Source organism: Haliaeetus leucocephalus, unplaced genomic scaffold, assembly GCF_000737465.1.
Source record: "Haliaeetus leucocephalus isolate CR32 unplaced genomic scaffold, Haliaeetus_leucocephalus-4.0 Scaffold267, whole genome shotgun sequence".
Lineage (NCBI taxonomy): Eukaryota > Metazoa > Chordata > Aves > Accipitriformes > Accipitridae > Haliaeetus > Haliaeetus leucocephalus.
This window is the reverse complement of record NW_010972703.1, coordinates 74,604-95,478: the sequence shown is the minus strand read 5'-3', so window position 1 is coordinate 95,478 and position 20,875 is coordinate 74,604. Positions and strand designations below refer to the sequence as shown.

General features: G+C 54.6%; 1 protein-coding gene and 1 non-coding gene across 2 annotated transcripts in view; both read right to left on the bottom strand.

The window, feature by feature from the left end:
* ZNF473 (zinc finger protein 473) overlaps positions 1-19,088 on the bottom strand; it is a 157,479-nt gene extending 138,391 nt beyond the window's left edge. Inside the window, exons 1-6 of the mRNA XM_010569295.1 lie at positions 19,001-19,088; positions 18,742-18,840; positions 17,594-18,266; positions 17,235-17,428; positions 16,673-17,180; positions 7,381-8,396 (exon numbers count right to left, since the gene is read on the bottom strand). Coding sequence (XP_010567597.1) covers positions 7,381-8,396; positions 16,673-17,180; positions 17,235-17,428; positions 17,594-18,266; positions 18,742-18,840; positions 19,001-19,088 — 2,578 coding nt within the window. The remainder of the gene's footprint in view (positions 1-7,380; positions 8,397-16,672; positions 17,181-17,234; positions 17,429-17,593; positions 18,267-18,741; positions 18,841-19,000) is intronic.
* TRNAL-CAA lies at positions 5,352-5,459 on the bottom strand. Its single transcript has 2 exons — positions 5,422-5,459; positions 5,352-5,397 (listed from the first exon to the last, which is right to left on the bottom strand). It is a non-coding gene; the product is annotated as a tRNA-Leu (tRNA).
* Positions 19,089-20,875: the final 1,787 nt, after the last annotated feature.

The window sequence follows — 20,875 nt, the reverse complement described above, 5'->3', positions numbered from 1 at the left end:
CCAATCAGTACACCCTGGAAGAGGGCCAAGTCTGATTTGTCATAAGAAGGAAGAAGGTGAACCAGCAATTGAACATGTGGTTTGTTCCTCTGCTGTAGTTTGGATTTGTGTTTTTCTTTTTACTCACTGGTCTTACCAGCTTTGGACATGAGCCATCAGTCTATGGCATGTTTCCGGGAGTGTTAAGATTATCAGAAAAGTCAAGAGTGACCGCACCCTTCCCTGTGAAGGGCAGAGAGCTTCACAGCAGTGAAATATCAGGTTTGGGTTTGGGTTTTTTTTTCCCTTGTACTGCACAAAGGGGCATCCATTTAAATCTATCTAAATATCACAGGTTTTATTCTGCATCCCAGGGAGACCTCTGAGCTAGCATCCAAAATATCCTTTCTAGCGATGGAAACGGGTATTTCCAGACAACAGTTCATCTATGGGACACTTTTGTGTTAAGTGTTGCGCAATTTTGGTTTGATACTGTCTTCATTATTGTAGAGGAAACTCAGAGCTCAGATGCCCTCACTGAAATGGCAAAAACTCCGTGATTTGTACCAGCATTTTCCCACAATGGAGAACTTTGACCTACCAAAGCACCATGAACCATCCCTTCACTGGTTGACCACATCTTACCCACCATATGGACATACTCTACTCTGTGTAGGCACCTTGGCTGGTCTGTTCCTAAAATAAATAATTAAATAAACCCACCACAAACTACCCTTCCCCTCCAAACTTTCTCATGCCTTTATCCTTTGCCTTATGCTTAAAGACTGTATTTTTCAGTGTCCTAGCTTCGGCTGGGATAGAATTAATTTTCATCCTAGTAGCTGGTATAGTGCTATGTTTTGGGTTCAGTCTGAGAAGAATGTTGATAACGCACTGACGTTTTCTGTTGTTGCTGAGTAATGTTTAGACCAAGACAAGGATTTTTCAGCTTCTCCTGCCCAGCCAGCAAGAAGGCTGGAGGGGCACAAGGAGTTGGGAGGGGACACAGCCAGGACAGCTGACCCAAACTGGCCAAAGGGATATTCCATGCGTGTGAAGTCATGCCCAGTATGTAAACTGGGGGGAGTTGACCCAGGGGGATCACTGCTCAGGAGCTAACTGGGCATCGGTTGGCTAGCGGTGAGCAATTGCATTGTGCATCACTTGTTTTGTATATTCCAATTCTTTTATTATTATTATTGTCATTTCATTATTGTTATTATTTTCTTCCTTTCTGTCCTATTAAACTGTTCTTATCATGAGCTTTACTTTTTTTTTTCCCCTGATTCTCTCCCCCATCCCCCTGGGGCGGGGTAGTGAGTGAGCGGCTGTGTGGTGCTGAGTTGCTGGCTGTGGTTAAACCATGACATTCAGTTAATCAGACTATGTGCTGATTTGGTTGAGGAAATGAAACTCAATACTTCCCAGACTTCTGGTGCTGAGATCACCAGTCAGCATTCAAGGTAGATACCAGTGTCACAGAAGGGGCTTCCCCTGAAAAGCGTTTTGCCGGAAATGGTTTTGCAAACCTCCCTAGTGATTGGCTCTTCTTAATACTATTTTCTTACTGAAATCCTCCCTACCCCACCACTGCCCCCCCCCCCCCTTTTTTTTTTTACTGCAATGTTTTCTGTTCTCCTTGTGTTGGGGCCCAGAGCTATGTGCACCAAAGCAGAAGCAAACTCATTCCCTTGTGCTATTAAAAGTTTGGTCTTTAGATGTCCGGGTGTCTTCCCCAGCCATCCAGACAGCAAGGTTGAGAGGACAGTGCAGCTTTGGTATTATTATAGGATCGCTGGATCCTAGGGTGGTGATACCTTTTACCTCTGTCTCTCTTTCTCTCTTTTTTCTACCTTGTTCTTCCTTTTCTCTTGGCAGCTAGCACCTTATTTTGCTCTTTCTTGCCACATTTATCTTGCTTTGTGTACATAGTTTGATGACGTTAGTCATCTGAATAGTTCATCCATAGAATTTAAGTTTCGTGTTGAATCATTTTGGTAAAATCGAGTAAACTTCTCCCCTCCCCTTTTCCCTTTGATTTTGTGACTTGCTTGGCAGACAGCAATTTCTTGAGTTATCGCATGATTGTTTCAGTTTTGTTTATGTTTGTGCTCAATAAACAATTTGATTGGTTGTTTGGTGGTGTTTCGCTTTAATCTACTCTGAGGGATTTCGAGCTTTCCACGACCTCCCGCACTACGCAGGGTAGTGTGCTGGCTGGGTTGTGACAAAGGGACATGAGCCTTTGGAAATATCAGGTGGTGGTGCCCACCCATGATGCTACATCGGTCTACTGTTTTAAATAATGCCCAGGAAGAGTGGATTGCAGAACCATGACAAGGTCAGGACTGAAAGCATTGCATGGACATCCCATGTGTTACCCCTTCCATGAAGTCATGCTCTCAGGAAGTTACAAATTAAGTTCCCTCTGGGTGACTCTAGTCTTTTGGGCATGGTGCTTGCAAATTGTTTAAGCCACTGGTGACCGGTTTGATTCAGGCTTAACATTTGGAAAAGGCAAAGGCATTATCTTTTCTGAAAAAAACCCCCTTGCTTTGTGTCTGATTTTTTAGTAGCTTGTGATTACCAGGTAGTTTTCCTGATACCTGTGGGTGTCTATGCTGAAAACCCAGCAATATGTATTATCTCTTCATATGAAGCAATGATACTTCTCGGGGGATTTGGGGATTATATGATGAAACCAGTATGTACACATATTCCCAGGACTGCTGGAGATTTTGGAGTGACAGCAGTTTGTTTCATCTTGTTTTTATAAGAGCTAGATTAATGCACGTCCTAACAAGTTGCTCTAGGATCAACCTCAAATTATAGGGTTTATTGTCTGAGTATAAGCAATGCATACCACCAATTGCAAAAGGAGTTCCTCCCATGTTCCTGTCTGCTGCTTCACTGCAGATTACTGGAAACCGAGTTTCCACTTGAAACCAATTACAACATGAAGCTTGCAGAAGGCCAGTGGGAGGGATGAAAACCAGATTGAATCAGTTGGTGTCACATGAGGGAAGAAGGGACAATTCCAAATAATTCCTTCTGGTTTTGTGGGTTGGTTTTTTTGGTATTTCTTCCAACTAATTGTCTTCTGGTTTTAATGTTGTTTTTTCTTAATGAAGGGAGGAGAGAAAAAGTCAGGGTTTGGTCATCCAGAATCAGAGCAGGTAGATGTTGGTGTGGGACATCAACTGTGTTTTTGACAGTGGATGGAGGAACTTGAAAGAAACATGGGAGGTGTGTGTATGAGCATTTACATGTGGATCTGAAAAATGAGCTATGTATGTAAAGCATGAGGAGGGAAAAACCTAGGGTGTATCTGCGTGGACTTGTTAACTAAGTAATTAGCTATGATGAGTCTTCAAGCTGGAAGACACAGGTCTAAGGTGTGCAGGCACCTCTGTTGAGGAAAGATGCTCTTTCAAAAGATTTTCTTGTCATTCATTTCCTGCTCACCCAGAGGACTCCCAGGACACGTGTTGCACGTACTCAGCTCAGTTGTGCGTTGTGCGACTCTGAGACAAAACTTTTGAGACTGGGGCGATACTCTGAGAAACAAATGCTAGTTTTTTAGATTGGGTGGAATATTTCCACTGGGAGGGTGAGCATGCCAGAGGGGTGGGGTGTCCTGGAGGTCTTCAAATCTTGCAGGCACTCATGACGCCTAGTTGCCTTGGCCAAGAGGGATCCCAGTGCCCCACACTGGCCAGGATTCTACCCATTATGAATTTGGGGGTGGAAATTGTTCACTTGGCCAATGGTAGGGCTCAGAGCTGCCCCTCATTTGCATGCTTACTTGCATAAAACGGGGAAGGTGGGGGTGTTTGTAGCACTGAGGGGTCTGGGCAGTGCAGGGACAAGGCTGAGCCATGGCGTCTGCTAGGGGGAGAAGGAGGACCCAGCAGGGAAGGAGATCCCAGAAGGAAAGGGGACCCCAGCATGGAAGAAGACAGAAGAGCCATGCCAGGAGGTCTCTGGCCAAGCAGAGGAAGCATTGGGGCCAGGTGAAGTGTTAGAGGAAAAGGACTTCAAAACGCTTCTTCCACACCATCAACACCAAGATGCTCAACAAGATCAGGCGTGACAGATGGTTCGTCTCCCACCAGGCAAAGAGGCTCACGATCAGCTTCATGGAGGACAACTATGAGCAGGGGTTGAGCGAGGCTGAGCAGCTGCGGAGAGAGAGCTGCTGATCCTCTCATCAGCCCTGCGCATGTGCAAGCCGCCCTGCAGCGCGTGGTGCCAAAGGGGGGGGAGGCATGTGCCCACCGTGGTCTTGAGAAAAAGGCACTAGAGGAAACATCCTCCTCCCCTTGAGGTTTGGATGCGTGGAAAGACGACCAGTTAGGGAAGAACTGAGCAATGTACCAGGTGGAGTGGGGAGTTTGTTGAATGAAATAGTCAACATGGTATTGCAATAAAGCCCAAATGCAGCAGCTTTTGCTGGTGTCAGGGGTTTCCTTTGCAGGAAAGGATGATGAGGGGTCGGGCTGTGGCTTAGTGTTTCATTGGTGAGGATCTGTAAGAGGCTTTTATCTTAGAAAAATACAGGCTTTCATGGCCTCCTTGCTGCAAGTAGATGGTTATATTTGAATATATGGACTTTAATTACTAGCAGATAATGGGAATTGCTGTGAGCAGGGGGAAAAGTCCCACCAGTCTAAATTACCCTAGGGTAGTGATGGTGATATCCCAGTTCTGCTAAACCCATCCCTCATCAAGTTGTTACCCATGACAACTAAAGCAGCGATTCTTAAAAAGAACCAAGATCAGCCTGGCCACATGCTGTGCAGCAAGGGTGCCAACTGGCTTTTAGACTTAACAGGTGGTGTTTGCCATCGCTGTGTGTGTGCTTCGAGGGTTGAATTTGCTGTGGAAAAGCCTATTATTGATATCATCAGAGGGAAAAAAAAAAAAAAAAAAAAAAGGGGTTTTTTTTTTGAAGGGCCGGGGGGAGAAAGGAATTTCCCTGACCGGGAATCGAACCGGTGTAGCGGAGGTGAGAGCGCCGAATACTGACCACCGGAGAAGTGATGACAATTTTTTGCCGCCGCGAACCCACGCGTGTCCGCGTCACGACAGACCCCGAGGAGGGGGCGGCTGCGCTGCTCCCGCCTCCCCCTGCAGGCCAGAGACCCACGGAGCAGCATGCACCCCGCTGCCACCTCCTTTCCCTCCTCATCCTCGTGTTTTTTTCTCCACGGGTGGGCGCAGTTTGCAAGTAGAGTTTGGTACAGGACCAAGGAGGAGTAGTTGGGGGTGGGGGGAAGAGAATCGGCGTTTTCCTTAACTCGGGTGCAGGAGTGATGGGGGAATTATTTTAAAATAATATTAAAAATTGTAGTTGTTAGAAGGAAAAGGTGTGTCAGAAGTGGGATTTGAACCCACGCCTCCATTCGGAGACCAGAAATCCCCGGGCAGGGAAAGCAATGACTTGAGTCTGGCGCCTTAGACCACTCGGCCATCCTGACACTGCCAAAAGCCTTCCTCACCCTCCTCATCCTCAAGAATTAATCCTGCCACAGCCTGATCTTTCCTGCCTCCCATGTACACCCACCCCTACCCCCAAATTTGCAGCAAGTTTATTTTTTGCAGCAGTAAAGCCCTCCACCAGAGGAGGCAACGCCGGGGGTCCTTCATCGGTACCTTGGAGTTACAGGCTGCTGTGGATAAGGTTATGAAAGGTGAAGATGGAGTGTGTTTTGCCTCCTCCATCCCCAGCAGATCCTCTTGCATGAACTGAGTAACAAGGACCTGTCCTCTCACCATGGATATCTTTCCTTGTCCCCCTCATTGCATGCCTGGGAGAAGAAGAAAAGAGGAGAAAAAAAGAGAATAAACTCAGAGTCTTTCTCACCTGCCTGATTAAATATCATTCCTGTAAAGATGACCACAAAACCTGGCATCCCACCAGTAGCCCTGTACCCTGCAGGAGGTAATTTGGAGGGCAGCTCCTGGATGGGAGCATCTTCAGCATCCTGCCCATATAAGACTACATTAATCAGCCCCCCGTGATGCTGGTGGGAGACCACCAAAGTCCATCTTGACCTCTTTGAAGACCCTCTCCATGCAGCTGTGAGCTGAGACCTTGGCACCTGCAGGGAAAGACTGCTCCCCATTGGGAGATGCCATCCTTATCTCAGACCACACCAAATGTCTAGGGAGGTTGGCGATCCACTGGGGAGGTTTGCCGTGGTTGGAAACAGGGCCATGGTCTCTGAGCCATACCTGAAGTTACACTCATCTTGGCTTGGTACTGAGTAGGAGGGAGAAATGGTGGGGTTTGCCACTGATTATTTGCGGTAGAGGAAGTCTGTGCTTATGGGTTTGGTGTGTTACAATGTTCAACGAAGTGGGAGATGGGTGGTTGCCACACCAAAGCCCGGTGCTGTCTGGAGCTCCCTAGCCATGTTCTCCAGACAAAGCCCAATGGCCTTACAGCTCAAATGCAAAAAACCCCAACATTAAAACAGGAGTAGGTAAGGTTGCAAGGACAGCCTGCAGCTCAGCAGGGCAGTGAAATGGCTGCTTACCTTGCCGTGGCCAGAGCTCAAATAGCTCCAGGTGTCTGTGCAGCTCTGGGACACCTGAGTACCTGAGTTTAGCCAACAAGGCCAACACTTTGGGCCCATCTGGAGGGATCAGTGACCTCCCCTGGCATTTTTACCCTCCCAGCTCAGGATTCCCCACCACGGGATCCAAAGTGATGTGGAGTGGTAGGAGGAGACCAACCCTCGTGGCCTCTGGCCCCTGGGCTTGCTACTTGCTGGCTGCTGGAGCCCCTTTGGGGCCCCTGAGGCTCCGGGGACTTCCTCCTGTGCAAGCCTGGAAGTAAAAGGGGGCTGTGGGGCTCATGCGTCTCTACTCCCTGTGGGTGCACACCCATATGCGTACAGAGATCACAACTAGTATTTATCACACCACCTTTTATTCCTGAAGCTGGTATCACTACTAGCAGATCACTGGAGGAGAGGAGAATGCCAGATGGGAGATGAAACAGCCCTTGGGCCCATTGTATCAAATGTTGTGATGTGGGGAGAGTTTGGAGCAGCGAGGAAAAACAAAGGTCCTTTTTTTGTTGTTGTGTTTGGGCAGGGTGAGAGCAGGAGATGCCCTGGACTAATTTGGCTGGAAGGGAAGCAGAGCAGGAGGAACCTCACCCAGAGTTGGTGTTTTCTGCTGATGGTGGCCATGCTTGGTTCCTATCCTTCCCTTCATACCCCCCGATACACAGGTCTTTCTTCTCTCTCCCGCATGTGCCAAGATAACCAAAGTCCTGGTTGACTTCCAGTCTCTGGAGAAGACCTCCTGGCTGAGCTAGCATCACTAGGCTTCACCAGCATGGTGCGGGAGCTGGAGCCACTCATGCACAGAGCTGGTGCACCCCGTGGCCGTGGTGGAGCCGCCGGTGCGTGATGACATTGGAGCTCTGGCTGAAGCTCTTCCCGCAGTCGGGGCAGTGGTAGGGCTTCTCCCCAGTGTGCACCCGCCGGTGCTTGGTGAGGGACGAATTGACATTGAAGCCTTTCCCACAATCCTCACAGACATAGGGTCGCTCGCCAGTGTGGACCCGCTGGTGGGTGGTGAGGTGAGCCCGTTGGCTGTACTGCCGTCCGCACTCCCCGCACCGAAACGGCTTCTCCCCAGTGTGCACACGCCGGTGCCGCGCCAGGTTGGAGACCACCGCGAAGCTCTTGCCGCACACGCTGCAGAGGAATGGCGTCTCCCCAGTGTGGCTGCGCTGGTGGGTGAGGAGGTAGGAGCTGGTGGTGAAGACCTTGCCACACTCGGAGCACTTGTAGCGCTTCTCCCGCCAGCTGGCACTGCGGTGCTGGATGAGGTGGGGTCGGTCGCTGAAGCCCTTGCCGCAGTCAGCACAGCTGTAGGGTCGCTCACCACTGTGCGTCCGTTGGTGGGCGATGAGCTTGGAGCTGATGGTGAAGCCCTTGCCGCAGTCGGCACAGGTGTAAGGCCGCTCGCCACTGTGCAGCCGCTGGTGGGTGATGAGGTTGGAACTGCCGCTGAAACGCTTCCCGCAGTCGCAGCACTCATAGGGCTTCTCCCCAGTGTGGGTGCGGCGATGTTTGATGAGATCAGAGCTGACATTGAAGCTCTTCCCGCACTCCCGGCATGGGTACGGGCGCTCCCCTGTGTGCAACCGGCGGTGGGTCACCAGGTGGGAACGCTGACTGCAACGCCGGCCACAGTCGGGGCATTTGTAGGGCTTCTCCCCAGTGTGGCTCCGCCGGTGGCGCACCAAGTTGGAAACCACGTTGAAGCTTTTGCCGCAATCAGCACACTGGTAGGGCTTCTCACCCGTATGGATGCGACGGTGCGTCACCAGCGCCGAGCTGTGCCCAAAACCCTTCCCGCAGTCAGGGCATTTGTAGGGTTTGTCCCCACCATGGCTCCGCTGGTGACGGAGCAAGTTGGAGAAGACCCCGAAGCTTTTCCCACAGTCAGGGCAGGGGTGCTGGGACCCCCGTCTCTGGGGATGGAAGCTCTTCTCACTGGTGGGATGAGGGATGGGTCTATGCCTGGAGTGAAAGCTATGGGGGAACAGCAATTCCCTGCATGTCCCTGGAGTTTCCCTCCCAGGATGACCCTGGACCTCCTCTCGGCCTTTCTCTTGGGAGTTCTGGTGGATGTTGGTTGACTTGTGGTGCTGGGAGATGTCCTCCAGGCAGGTCTTGATGTCTGGGTCTGCATGTGCAGTGCTGTCGCTCCTCCCACTCACCATCCCATCCTCTGCAGAGGAAAGAGAAAAAGACCATGACAAGTCAGTCCCTGGCTGGGGTGGAAAAGGGAACCCACTGATGAAGCAGGGTGGGGAAAAAATGGAAGGGGGAAAGCCTAGAAAGAAGAAAGATCATGTGAGCTCCACCTTCAGCTCAGGCTCAAACACTGACCATTGGACAGCTGGTGAAGCTTGGGCTGAAGTTCAGCTTCAAACCCCAGCTCTTAAAAACCTCTGGAACCCAAAATGTCTCCCAAGGGAACAGGAGAGGTTCTGGGACCCCTCTCCTAGAAGATACTAAGCTCAGGCTGTCTGTCTTAGGGCCTGAGTAGAAGTCCCAGGTGTTTTGCTTTTCTCCCAGATGCTTTCTAGGTTATTTAAGCCAGTTCCTCACTTATGGAAGAGCTGTTAGAGAAGGGCCTTGCATCTGAGTACTGGGGAGCTGGGGTCCCCATCTTCTCCTCCAACTCCAGCCCAGAGGAGATCCTGTCAGGTTGGGGGTCAGCAGAGCTGGTTCCTGAGACAGAGCAGGGGTCTGAGTGCATTTGAGGAGCTACTACAAGAAGATTTGGGGGCTCTGCTGGAGAAAGGATGATGCAAGGGCTGGACACAGCTGAGGAAGGTGTCTCTCCTTGTTCTCTGACATAGCATCTCCTTCCACCATGGCCGGAGAGAACATGGGGCCAGATGGACCACTGGTCTGACATGGTAGAGCATGTGCTCCTCTGAAGAAGGTGGGGATGGAGGGTGCTATGGGTCCCCAATATGTGTCCCAAGGGGGAAACACAATTGCCAGAAGCAATGGGGAAAGACACCTTCACCTCCAAAGTCTAGAGAAGCATCCCCTGTGTCCACCCAATCCCAAGACGTAGCCCAGGAAGGAGGGAAGGTGCGTCCTTACCCAAAGAGGAGTCATTTCCAGCACTCTCCTGCATGGCTTCCTGGTACTGGGCCCGCTGGCCAGGATCAGTGAAGTACCGAGCCACCTCCTTGAAGGTCACTGGACACTGGAACAACAAGGATTTCCCAGCTCAGCACCTGCTGCCATGGGTCAGCTCAAGCCAGCTGGGAGAGGAGCCAAGGCTACGTTCAGCAGAGCTGCAGGAGAGCCAGAAAGGATGCTGGCAAGGATCAGAGATATCAAGGTATTGTTCTGCATAGGGTGTAGTTAAGCTGTGGAAAGCCTTGCTGCAGGACATCACGGATGCTGAAGGGCCACACGGGTTCAGAAAGCAGCTGGCTAAGCTTATGGGGAAGGAAAAATAGGAACTGGAAAACACTGAGGGTTGTTAAACACCCAGCAATACCTGATGGGGATGGTGGAGCTGAAGGAGCTCAACCAGGCTGGGCTCAACTTCTCCACCCTATTCTCTGTGCCTTTTCCTGTCACGTAGAGACGCAAAACCCCATGTCCTGCTGTGACTTTCCACCCTCCTTGTGTTTCTGAGGTGGGCATCTTGCATCCAAGGCTCAGCCTTGTAGCATGCCCACCACAGGCTCCACCTTCTGCTCCTCACCACCTCTCCTGCACCCTGACCATCTGCGCCGGTATATGGGGACCTGTTGGTCCAAAAGGAGTTGCAGGAAGGCGATAACCCACAGCTATGGTCACAGACCAGCTTGTACAGCCCCACTGGACCAGGCAGAAGGTACCTGGCACTGATGTTTCAGGTCAGCTGGAATGCAATTGCCCACCCCAAAGGAGAGATTTTCCCTCACCTGTGCCGGCTCTGCTGTGGCCATGTCCCTCTCCGTCCCCCTTGGCAGTGACAGGGACGCTCTGCTGGAGCCTATGGGGGGAGAAGTTGGTACTGAGCTGTTCCCTGGGGGGGAAAAGCTGGGATAAACCCTGGAAAAACCGAGGCAGTGCCCTTTGCATAGGCATCTGTGCAAGAGAAGAAGCAGCCTCCTTCATTCCTGCGGGGCTTTTTCCCCTCGGGACACAAGAGGGCTCAGCCAGCCCTTGCCCAACAAAGCTCAGCTTTTTCCACCTTCTTGGGAGCAATCTCCTGCTCTGATCACCAGGGAAGAGCCAGCTCCTGGGAGCAGCTCTGGTCTCCCCACGCCCTCTCGTGGCGCAGCCCCAAGGGCAGGGACTGGTCCTCCATCTCGCTGCTCCTTGTACTGGTCCCAGTAAAGGGACTGGGGCTGGACTGGGAGACAGGGCATCCCGGGTGGGTCTCTGCCTCCCTCCTTCCCTCCCGAGCCCATCACCTGGAGCCTCTGGCTCAGGATTTGGTGCGGACAAACCCCCAGAGCAGAGGGCTGTGGCGTGCCTCCATGGGCTGGGGGATGCAGGCAGGGCTCTGCCTGCCCCACACCACCACCCACTGCCACAGCCCCTGCCTGGAGCACAACCAGGATCCCTGGAGGGTCCCTTTCTCCCCTCTCTGCCTTCAGCATCCAGCGGATCCAGCCCCTTCCTCTGTTCTCCCATACCCAGCTGAGCTGCAATACTCCCAGAGCCACCCGGGTTGCTTGGTGTCCCCCAGCACCAGGACTTGGTCCCACAGCATCCCTTGGGGACATTCGTCGACTGCCACCAGCCGAGGAGTGAAGGAGAAGGGAGAGAGGATCAGGCAAGCTGTAGAAATCAGCTCCGCTCCCTCCTTCGCTGGGGAGGCAGGGGTTAAACACCCGTGCATTAGGGAAGGCAGGATTTAGGGAAAATTCCCCATCCTTGCGCTCTTTCCAAAGCAAGCTGAAAGAAAATTATTGCTTCCCCTCCACTCCTGGCTTTTCCCAGCCAGGGAGGGATTAAACCACCACCCAAACACCTGCACCCACCGTAGAGAAGAGCGTCTGTGTGGCTTCAAATCTCCTGGGCTTTCCTGGAGGCAGAAATCCAGGCTCCTCTCATTCCCCTGCTGCAATTCTTTATCTTCTTGTTCGCAGGGCTCTGTTTTCCTTGGCTTTCGTGATCTCCTCCTCCAGCAACAAGAAGGGATAACTTGGTAAGTGGAAATTCCCCCTTCTTCCCACCCGCAAGCGCATGATTCCTGAGCCTGGAGCTTTTGGGGAAAAACAACCCGTTTTCACCAACCACGTGACTAAAACATGGTTTGGACCACTTTTCCAGGTGGAAAACCTAATTTCTTGCTTGCACAGCTCCCATCACTGATGCTGATCGGGCAACCAGCCTAGTGTCCCCCTCTCCCACCTGGGGGAAGCCCTGTTGCCCCAGAGAGACCCCCATCACCTTCCCATGCTTCCCCATGGCTGCAATACTCAAAATATCCCTGCTGCTGCTGTCACAATCCCCCCGGCAGAGTTCCTAGCAAGGTTAGGGCTCTCCCAAAACTGCTGGGTAAAAGGGAAGAGCATAAGGGCAATGCGGGTGATGGGGCAGGACTTTAGTGGGGTCCCCTCTGCCCCCCACGGGTGCTGGGTAGCCTGCGGGGAGGGTCGGGATGGGGGGGAAGCCAGGATTGGGTTACCTCTAGAGGGCTCTGGGTAAACGCTGCCGCTAAGGATCCTGTTCTTGGCGTCTCCTCTCTCCCGGATACCGGCTTGGGCTTCCGGAGCAAAGCCATGCCCGGCATCGCCTCCATTGTGCCCTGCTGTCGGGAGGCTTGGCGGTCCTTGGGGTGCAAAGGGGGGGGTCTGCGGATCCTGCCCCCCCTTGCAGCCTCAGCCTGGGAAGGGAGGACGTTTCACCCAGGGAAAGGCCTACGGAGGCAGCTCCAGGCTCAGTCGACAGCAAGTCCTGAGCCAGGGACTCCAGGTAACGGGGAAAAACCCTGAGCAGGGACGTGCTCCTGCTCTGCAGCAGGTCCTGAGCTGCGTCAGGGCTGGAGCTTGCAGGATCCAGCCCTTGGGGTTGTTCCCAGGAGTGGCAGCTCCTTTGGGAAGAGGACAGTGCATCCAGGGCTCCCCAGGGATGGAGCATGCTGCCCAGTTCCTGGGACACATCCCCCAATAACCCATCACCCTGGGAGGGCTGATTCCCAGTAAGAAGAGGACCAGGGGAACTGGGATGCTGGAGGGAGGAAGGCAGAGATTGCTGTGAGATGCAGTCTGCCAGAAAGATGAGCAGAAAACAGGGAACCTCCTGCCCCCCCATTGCCAAGCTGCTCCATGCAGTCTCAGGCTTAGTCCTGAATGGAGGGACCATCTGTGTGTTGCAGCCGGGGGAGAAAAAAACCCAGTATTTTTCACGGCATCCCCAGAAAAAGCATCAAAAACTGAGCAAGAAGCACTACCCAGGGGATTTTCCCCATTTCAAGGGATTCTTCTTCCCCACAGGGGATTTTCAGGAGCCCTGAGTGAGGAACAGAGGGAGAAACCCTCATTCTCCTGACCACCAGTGACTCTCCCTGTAATGGAGCCGTGGGTGATGCTGGACCCGCGGCAGAAAGCCCTGTACCGGGATGTGATGCAGGAGAGCTACGAAACACTGATGTCTCTTGGTAAACAAACACACAAAATCCTCTTTCCTTTTCCTTGAACATTCCCCCAGTTTCTCCTTGCTCTTTTTTTTCCTGTCTCTTGCAGGGAAGCAAAGGGATCAGAAGGGGGGAGGAGGAATCCAGGCAGGTTTTGAGGGGGATTTCCCCAAACCCCAGCCCTCTTCTTCATTTTTTTTCTGCAGGAAACTGTTATTGATCTCTCTGCTTTTTTTTTTTTATTATTATTGGAAATACAGACAATGGGGTTTGCTTAGCATCTCTATGTTCTCAGTTCAAACTGGAATCAGATCTCCCATCACATCCCTCTTCCTCCTTTCTGGGAGACCAATTTTTTTAGGGAATCCTGTTCCTGCTCTGTCAATTTAAATGCTACCCCCTGCTCCGGTCAAGGCCATGCTCTGCCCTTTTTCTCCTTTTCCCATGTCCCCAGCAGCACAGGGGCTGGTGAGTGAAAAAGCAGCGGAGGAAGGAGCAGCAGAGGAGAGCTGCAAGGAGCTTGAAGAGCACTCGTCCTGCAGCCCAGAGAGGGAGAAGACCCTCGGCTCAAACAGGCGGAAAACAAAGCGCCCGGATAAAGCCATGCCGCATGGCGGAGCCAAGATGTCCAAAGCCACAGTGGTCCCCAAATTGGAATGTGCCAAACCCTTACATGGGGCAGCCAGCAAGGGACCAGTAAGGGACCGGCCGTTCAGCTGCACCGACTGTGGCAAGAGCTTCCCATGGGCTTCGCACTTGGAGCGTCACCGGCGGGTGCACACTGGTGAGCGGCCTTTTGGGTGCCCCGAGTGCGGCGAGACTTACAGCCAGAGCTCCCACCTCCTCCAGCATCGCCGTACCCACGCCAGTGACCGACCACACAAGTGCAGTGACTGTGGCAAGCGCTTTGCCGGTGCCGCCGAGCTGGCGGCTCACAGCCGAGGCCACGCCGCCGAGAAAGCTCACAAATGCGGTGACTGCGGCAAGGGCTTCGTCTGGGCATCCCACCTTGCCCGGCACCAACGGGTGCACACTGGCGAAAAGCCCTACCGCTGTGCCGAGTGTGGCGAAGCCTTCAGCCAAGGCTCGCACCTTGCCAAGCACCGCCGTAGCCACACCGGTGAGCGGCCCCACCGCTGCCCAGCTTGCGGCAAGACCTTCTGCCAGAGCTCCGACCTGGCCCGCCACCGCCGCACCCACCTGGGCAAGAAAGCCCTCCGCTGCGGTGACTGTGGCAAGCTTTTCCGAGCCGGGCCAGCGCTGGCACGGCATCAGCGGTGTCACCGGCGGGAGCGCACCCACCGTTGTGCCGATTGCGGGAAGGGTTTTGTCTGGGCGTCCCACCTGGAGCGGCACCGGCGGGTGCATACAGGTGAACGCCCCTTTCCCTGCAGCAGCTGTGGCGAACGCTTCGCCCAAAAAGCTCACCTGCTCCAGCACCGCAAAACCCACTCCCCCGACCGGCCCTACAAATGTGGCGACTGTGGCAAGCGTTTCGGTGAGGCTCCCCCCTTCCTTGCCCACCAGCGGGGCCACATCGCCCAGAAGAGCTACACTTGCAGCGAGTGTGGCAAGGGCTTTGCCTGGGCATCCCACCTCGAGCGGCACCGCCGCGTCCACACCGGTGAGAAGCCCTACGAGTGCCCTGAGTGTGGCGAAGCCTTCAGCCAGAGCTCCCACCTCACCAAACACCGCCGTAGCCACCTCCCCAAGGCTGCTTTCCCCCTTGCCCCCCAACCGCTGCCCCTCTCTAGGACACGGCTGGTGGCGGAGAAGACCCACGGTGCCACAGGGCTGGTGAAGCCACCCAGAGCCTGCAATGTTGAGGAGCCCTGAAGGACAGAGACTCCCCCATTGGTGTGATGGATGGGGAGGAAGCATCATTCTCAAGGGAAAACTCATCTTGGGGACAAATCAAAGGACACCAAGTGACATTTAAGGGGCAGAGGGTGGCACTGGGGTGGGTGATGTGGCTGCTCCAGCAAGGTATCAGGGTGGGATTTATCCTTCCTGATGTCTCCCAGCAGCAATGGGTGAACGGTGCCTGCGCCCTATTGCAAAACAGACCCTGGAAAACGGACATCTTGGGTGACAGGGAGCCTCTTCCCCAGGGAAATGGTGCTCTTCTGCACCGGGAAACAATGGGGGTAACCTGGAGCTGGTTCTTGTGCCAAAATATGGTGTCATTTGTATCTGCTCCTTGCTGCCGCAGGCAGGAGAAGGGGATGCTGCGTTGCACTGATGGAGAGGGCGAGATGCTGAGGGTGCAGAGGGCTTGGCAGTGGGAGGTGCCGGCATGGGGCGAGGAATAAAAAGGGAGCCCGGTACCTGGCAGCCACCTGTGTCTGGCTCTCCTTGTGCACTGACCCCGGGCTCCGTCGCTTTTCCCTGCTTCTTGGTAGGAAAGACCACGAGCATCTTCTCCCTCTCCAAAGACAAAAACACGCTGAGACACGTGAAGGGGTTTTTCTTTTTTGCTGAACTACCTTCTACTTTATTACCTACTAACTCAAGCTGAGGCAACCCAGCCTCTCCACGCTTGCCAAATTCCCAGCTCAATGCATCCTAAACCGCCCTCAGCACAACCCAAGCAGCATTTGGGAGGGGTCCCAGCAAGGATGCAGCAGAGCTGGTGACTAATGCAGGTCCCCATGGCTCTTTTCTGAGCCGTTTGCCCCCAAAAGCCCCCTGTGGAAGGGGGTTCCCTGGGTGATTTTTACCGATGGGTCCCCTCCCATACACCCAAGCTGTGTCACCCCCCTCTTTCTGCCTCACCACAACAGTGGGGCAGAGGATGAGGAGGGTTATAGGGAGAAGTGTTGTCTCCCTACCACCCTAAATTATCACCCAGCCCCCCCTAAATCCACCCCCAGCCTCCCTTGTCCCTCCTTTCCCAGTCTCCCCCCAAAGCACCTATGCTGGTTGCTAAACCCCTGGCACAGACCACTCACCCTCCCTGTGCCCCCTCCCCACCACTTCACCCCCCCTTCCCCATCCTGACCCCCACCCCAGTGTATCCTGGGGCCCCCCAGCTGATGCAGCAGCCCTTTCCTACCCTGTGTTGGGGAGGGAGTGGGACAGGCCAGCCTCCCACCTCAGCCTTGGGGTGTCCCCAAAGGTGCAGGGTGGCTCTGAGCCCCCCCCACCGGTCCCCATGGCCCCATCTCAGGAGCTGGGCGGAGGCAGGGAAACCCAGGGCTCCTGGGGGGCAGAGGCATCGCTTTGCAGTGTGTCCCCCTCCCCAGGCCTCCATGCCATGCTGGGAGGCAGGAGAGCCTTGGCAGCCCAGCCCCTGGGGGCTGGGGAGGAGGAAGAGGAGGAGGAAGGCACGGGGTGCTGCTGGAAAACAGAGCTGGACTCTTCGGGCCAGAGCTCAGATGGGGTGGGTGTCCCCCCTCGCCTCTCATCCTCCCACCAGGCAGGCGGCAGCAAGGAGAGGGGGCTGCGGCCCCCGGTGCCAGCAGCAGCGGCGTGCAGTCGCTGGTGAGCCGCCAGGGCCGTGCCGAGGCCGAAGGCTTTGCCGCATTCAGGACAGACGTGCCGCTTCTCTGGGCCGCCCTGCGTGTGGGCACGCTGGTGCCGGTTGCGGTGGGAGCTGCGGCCGAAGCATTTGCCACAGTGGGCGCAGGAGAAGGGTTTCTCGCCAGTGTGGGTGAGCCGGTGCCGGTCGTAGTGGGAGCTCCAGGCAAAGCCTTTGCCGCAGACACCGCACTGGTAGGGTTTCTCACCCCGGTGAAGCCGCCGGTGCCGCTCCAAGCTGGCTGGTGTGCTAAAACACTTACCACACTCAGGGCAGGCGTGGGGCCGGCCTGGCTGGGCAGCATGGGTGCGGCGATGAGCCAGCAAGGTGGAGCTGACGGCGAAGCTCTTCCCGCACTCGCCACAACGGTAGGGCCGCTCGCCGGTATGCACCCGGCGGTGCCGTTCCAGGTGGGAGCTGACGGCGAACGCCCGCCCGCACTCCCCGCAGCGGAAGGGCTTCTCTCCAGTGTGGATGCGGCGATGACGCTCCAGGTGCGAGACCCAGCCGAAACTCTTCCCACACGCCCCGCACGGGTAGGGTTTGCCACCTCCTCCAGCACTGGCTTCCTCAGCGGCTGCCGGCACGGCTTTGGTGGCGTCACTGGCTTGCTGCTGCCGGGCATGGATGCGCTGGTGCTTGGCCAGGGCTGAGCCCCAGCGGAAGCACTGTTTGCAATCCGGGCAGGGGTATGGCCGCTCACTGGTGTGGACGCGTTGGTGCTTGAGGAGGTTAGAGCTCTGGCCGAAGCATTTGCCGCACTGCTCACAGCGGAAGGGCCGCGGGGGGCTGCCAGTGGGTTCGGCACCGGCTGGCAGTGTCTGAGTGCCCTTGTGCTTGAAGCGCTGTGGGTCCGTCTGGTGGTTGAGGCGCTTGCCACAGTCGGCGCATTTCTGGGGGGGTGGTGGGGGCTCTTCCTCTGCCTCCCCGTCCTCCTCATCCTCGGAGGCAGCGGCAGCAGCGTGGGTGCGCATGTGGCGGTCGAGGTGGGAGCTCCAGGCAAAGGCTCGCCCGCATTCAGCACACTGGAAGGGCTTCTCACCGGTGTGGATGCGCCGATGCCGCTCGAGGTGGGAGCTCCAGGCGAAGGCTTTCCCACACACGCCACACTCATAGGGTTTCCCGCCCAGGTGGCTCTTCTGATGCCGATCGAGGGCTCCTGGATCAGCAAAGCTGCGGCCGCACTGGGGGCAACGGTTGGGTTTCTCCCCGCCGGGTGCGTGGGTACGCTGGTGGGTGAGCAAGGAGGAGCTGACACTGAAGCGGCGCCCACAGTCAGGGCAGGCATAGGGCCGCTCGCCCGTATGGACCCGCTGGTGGATGGTGAGGTCTGAGCGCTGGATGAAGCACTTGCCGCAGTCAGGACATTCGTGCGGGCGGTCGCCAGTGTGGATCTTCTGGTGCTTCACCAGGGCTGACTTGTGGCTGAAGCTCTTCCCGCACTCGCTACACGTGTTGCTGGGTTGGCTCTCACCTGGGCGCGTGGCCGTCTCCCCCAGTCCCCCACTCCTGCTTGCCTTCACCCCAGCCTCGGCGGGGCTCGAAGGATGCTCCTCACCTGCAGGTTTCACTACTTCAGGCTCTTTCTCAACAGCTTCTTCTCGAGGGGGTTCCTGCTCCACTCCTGCTCCATCCTCTGTGGGGCACAAAGACAGACACAACCCAGGCAGGAGACATCGTCTCTCCCAGGGCTGGGAAGATGGGAAGGTGGTAGAAAAAGGAAAGCAAGGAGGGATTCCTCCTCCTTTTTTATTTCACACACTCTTCCAGGCAAGCATCTCTAGCAGAGACATCTCTAATCCCCATCGCTCCTCTCTGCCACCAACATGGACATGGTAATTAATCCACCACCACCTCCACTGTACCTCCAGAAATGTGGCTCTCTAGGAAGGGGGTCTGGCATTTCCGTTTTGGCCAGGATAACCCTCTGGCCTTACAGTCTCTCCTCCCCAGCATCCTTCTTCCATGCCATGGCCAAACCAGTGGCAGCCGCTACAGTGGGGGTTTGCCCATTTTGCGGAGAGGTTGGAAGTGAGGAAAGCCCTTGACACTTGCAGGAGCTGAACCCAGGCTTTTTCCCTGCTGTGGCTGAGGCGCAATCAGAGGCTCACCTGTGGCCAAGGTGTCCCTGGGCACATGGAGATCCAGGGCTGTAGGTTCATTCCCATGGTCTAGGCGGGACAGCAGATCGGGCTTGGAAACAGGGAATTCTGGAAAAGACAGGGGGGGTGAACAACATGGGTCAGGAGGGTCTGCCCTCCCCAGCAGCCCCCCAACCCCAGCACCCCTTCCATGATGACGTGAGGATCCAGCAAGCTAGATCCTCCATCCACTCCAAATTTCCTGCTGCGGTATGGGTAGGCTCCTCACCCAGCGCCATCAGCGTCTCATAGCTCTCCTGCATCACGTCGCGATACAGTGCTCTCTGTCGCGGGTCGAGCAGCACATACGGCTCCATGGCTGGGGCCACCAGACCCCCTGAAAGAAGGAGGGAACCTCCTGTAAGCAGAGACCAGCATCCCCCCTGCAAGGAGGAGGTAACCCCCCATAAGCAGAGCCCAGCGTGCAACCCACTGCCAGCCATCATCCTATGGATTTGTATCCATCAGTTGGACTCTTCATGCAAAACCCTCTATTTTATTAACCTGTGGATTCTCTAATAATCTAATAGATTATTATTCTCTAATAATCTAATATAAAGGCTTAGCTGAATCACAAAATGAGGGTAAGGCATGGGGACAGGCAGCTAATAAAAAACTCCATCCTTTACGTATTTTCCCAAATCTTGCAGGAACTTTATACCCTCTGCCTCCATCAAATCTGGCTAAACAATTTTTTTTCCAAAAAGTTAATGGGGAGGAGGAGGAAGCAGAAGGGGAAAACAGAAATACAGAGAGCATGATTCCTTAAAAAAAATAGAAAAAGAGGTAAACCCCAGCCCATTGACAATAAACATGTTTCTGTAACCTGCAGACAATGCTCTGCTGAGAGATCCTTACCCTAAAATTCATCTTCACCCAGATTTTACCTAACAGCTAAGTCCTACTGCACCAAACCCTGGGTGCTCCTCCTCTTCCTGGAGACTCCTGTCCCAAATCTTCCAGAACCCCTCCCCAAAAAAACCCATAGCAATCGCTCCTCCTTCTCAAAGAGGATAAATCACCCAGTTATTTCTCTACGCAAATCTCGGGTGCTCGGAACCCGTACTGGAGCAGGAAAAATGAGTTTTCCCAGCTGTAGGAACTGGGTTTGGTGCTCTCCTTTGCAAAAATCATTTAAAAGCAAATTACCACCACTCCCCCGACCCCTTCCTCACCCTCCTCTGTGAGCAGCAAGCGGATTAGGATTCTCAATGCGTGGGTTGATTTATTTTTTTTTTCTAGCAGCAGAGCTGTTACAGCTGCAGAGGATGGAGGAGGTAGGCTGGGAAAAGGTGGATTTGCAGAAGGTTGTTGCCGACTTACTGATGCCAGGAATAAAAGGGTGATTTCAAGCATAGACCACAGATTCCTCCTGCGATTTTTGCCCCCCCCCCCTTTTTTTTTTTGAAGCCCCCACCAGCATCTCAGCCCGCTTCATTTATTCTCTGGTACTTTGCCATCCTGCTAAAAAAAAATAAAAATAAAGGGGTCAATACCGCATGCCCTCACAAACGCCTCTGCTCCCCCTCCCCCCCCGACAGCCCATCCAAAAATGAAACCCACCCACCCGAATGAAGCGAGGGGGGACAGACGGACGCCTGCAGAAGGACAACGGGGCTGGGGTTTTGGTTTGTTTTTTTTTTTAAATTATCTTTCCCCCCTCCCCGGGGATGGAGAGCATCCGGGCACCGAGTTTAAGGCTGGTGTGTGTGCGGGCAGCCTGGGGAGGCAAGCCGGAGGGGATGGGAGGAGAGGGAAAGGGAAGGATGGAGGGGGGAAGGAAGGGAAAAAAAAAAAAAAAAAAAAAAAAAAGAAAGAAAAAGGAGCCATTTTCTGCTCCCTCTCCACATCCAAAGACCGAACCTCCTCATTACCTGCAGTCTCCAGCTTGGGAGGTGCTGTCGGCAAAGCCCGGAGATGCCCCCTCCCCTCCCTCCCAACACTTTTTCCCTCCAGAAAACCCCTTTTCTCCCCCCAAAAAATGGAGCGGGGGGGGAGGGGGGGGGCAGCGAGGGGCTGTGTGTGGTGTGTGTGTGTCCCGGGGATGCGAGGGCCACGGGGAGCTGGTCAGCACGGTGCAGTGGCCGCGGCTTGACCGGGGAAG